We start from the raw sequence: 1,963 nt of genomic DNA, 5'->3' as shown, positions 1-1,963 counted from the left end.
ATAGAGGTGTAAGATATATAAATTATATACGTGTATGCCCTGCCCTGCCCTACCTGTATAATACATAATCAAGATGAAGAATATGCATTCTTGTTATTTCTTTCATCTTCAAAAGTTAGTTTTAATCTGTGTTTAGGGACTATAAACTTTCATTAAGGGATTGTGAATGGTTTAATATGACAAGGCTTGAATTTTGGGCTTGAATCTATCTTTTGCTTCCATTAGCCTTTTTATCTCCACTTTCTTATTGTATCTTTTGTCCTCTGTTCTCTGTGTAGCTAGTTGCATATATAACTTTCTTATTGCTGTCTTTGATTTAGTTTAGTTTGCTGTTCACTTTACTTGGTTGTTTATGTGATACTCATGGTATTTGACAGCAAAAGCAAAAGTAATATTATCACCCCAAGAAAAGAAAATACCAGCAAAAGCAAAACTCAGTAGTGTTACATAGAAAGTATAGAAATATTATCACCCCAAGATAAGAAAATACCAGGGAAAGATATTTTAAAAAGAGAAAAGCCACTCCATTAAACTTCCCATAACCTAACTCTAAACACATTTCCCACTTCCAACTTAGAAAGAAAGAGAAACTTTGGGACAATAAGAGGAATAGCATGGGCTTCATAAAGGACCTCTAACAACCATATTCACATTCTACTTGTTAATTTGGATGCCATACTTGATGCCCTATTGGTTACCTGTTACAGAGAGAATTTTGCCAAAGCTATTTACACATCAATGCTATGTTTGTATTGAACTTTACAGAAAGGAATTAACCTTGCTAGCTCTTTAGAGAAGAAATAAATGGGGATAGAAGTTAGTACAAACTGTATGAATTGTTTCTTCATATTGGTTCTTCTTATGGAATATAGGGTGATAAATTAGTTAGTATGAATTTTCCTTTCCCTTTCTTTTTCTCCTGAGTTGCATAGGTCTGGTTTCCTGGTTTCCTTTACTCTGAAATGTGATAAGTTTCAATTCATGTATTTAATGACCTTATTTGTTTTATTTTTCCTCTGAAATTAGTTTCTCTCTATGTTCTTTGTTCTTTTTGTTTTTCTTGATTTATTTTATTTCTTTATGGGAGCGATTTTAGTAACAACAAGAAACTATAGTGGGTCCATTCAGGTGGAAATTATATTAATGCATGCAGGTTCTGAGTTTTTCTCTGTATTTCTTGTTTAATTTTAGAGGGAAGAAGCAGTATGAACCACCTAGGTACATGACAATAAAGACTGCCATTGAGCAGCTCCAGGAAGTTGTGCAAGCAAAAGTAGAATCTGGTAATGATAACTACTACTATTACTCTATAACTCACTCATGTCTTACTTTGAATTTCAAAGAACTAAATCAGACTTAGTTTATCAATTTAACATTGAGTGTTGTTGTATTATGTTGCGTTGCAGTCTGCAATGAAGACACGGAGTGTGTTGGTTTTGCTAGAATTGGAAGTGAAGATCAGATCATTGTGGCTGGTACAATGAAGCAACTTCAATTGCATGTTTTTTTCCTATCAAATAGTATTGTAGGAGTGTGAAACTACTCAAATTTTGACGTGTTATTATGTAAAAAATTAAACTCTTCAATATTTTGTGCTGAAAGTAGTAACTTTTCAATATGTTGAATATTTAAGACTACTTGAATACTTAAAGAACATTTTGTTGTTGATGACAGTGTTGAATGTTTTAAACTAATTTGTGGATTGTTAATACAATGTTGAATGCTTTTTACTTTTTGTTATTTGAAAATCAAGTTCATTTGATGATGCTAGTATATATTAGAAAGCTAATTTTAATTATATAAATAAAAAATAAAAATATAATAGAATAAATTAGGGTTATATAAATTGTTATCCCAAATATCAGAAGTGAATGACATGGCAGGAATTAATTGCACGTGGCTGACACCTGGTAAAACCTGTGTTCAACTATCGACCAGGAAGATATTCGACATTATGCGATCG

At 31.8% G+C, this 1,963-nt stretch overlaps 1 protein-coding gene across 1 annotated transcript; it reads left to right on the top strand.

Annotated features, from left to right (window-relative positions):
* The first annotated feature begins 726 nt into the window (after positions 1 to 726).
* Positions 727 to 1,730, top strand: LOC133823279 (probable diphthine methyl ester synthase). The gene is made up of 2 exons (XM_062255945.1): positions 727 to 1,283; positions 1,407 to 1,730. Exons 1-2 carry the CDS (start codon positions 1,148 to 1,150, stop codon positions 1,535 to 1,537), a joined length of 267 nt encoding a protein of 88 aa, XP_062111929.1. The 5' UTR covers positions 727 to 1,147; the 3' UTR covers positions 1,538 to 1,730.
* Positions 1,731 to 1,963: the final 233 nt, after the last annotated feature.

The sequence above is a fragment of the Humulus lupulus genome, chromosome 1 (genome assembly GCF_963169125.1).
Source record: "Humulus lupulus chromosome 1, drHumLupu1.1, whole genome shotgun sequence".
NCBI classification, from domain to species: Eukaryota; Viridiplantae; Streptophyta; class Magnoliopsida; order Rosales; family Cannabaceae; genus Humulus; species Humulus lupulus.
Note: the sequence above shows the minus strand (reverse complement) of the source record. Positions and strands in the feature narration are given on the sequence as shown.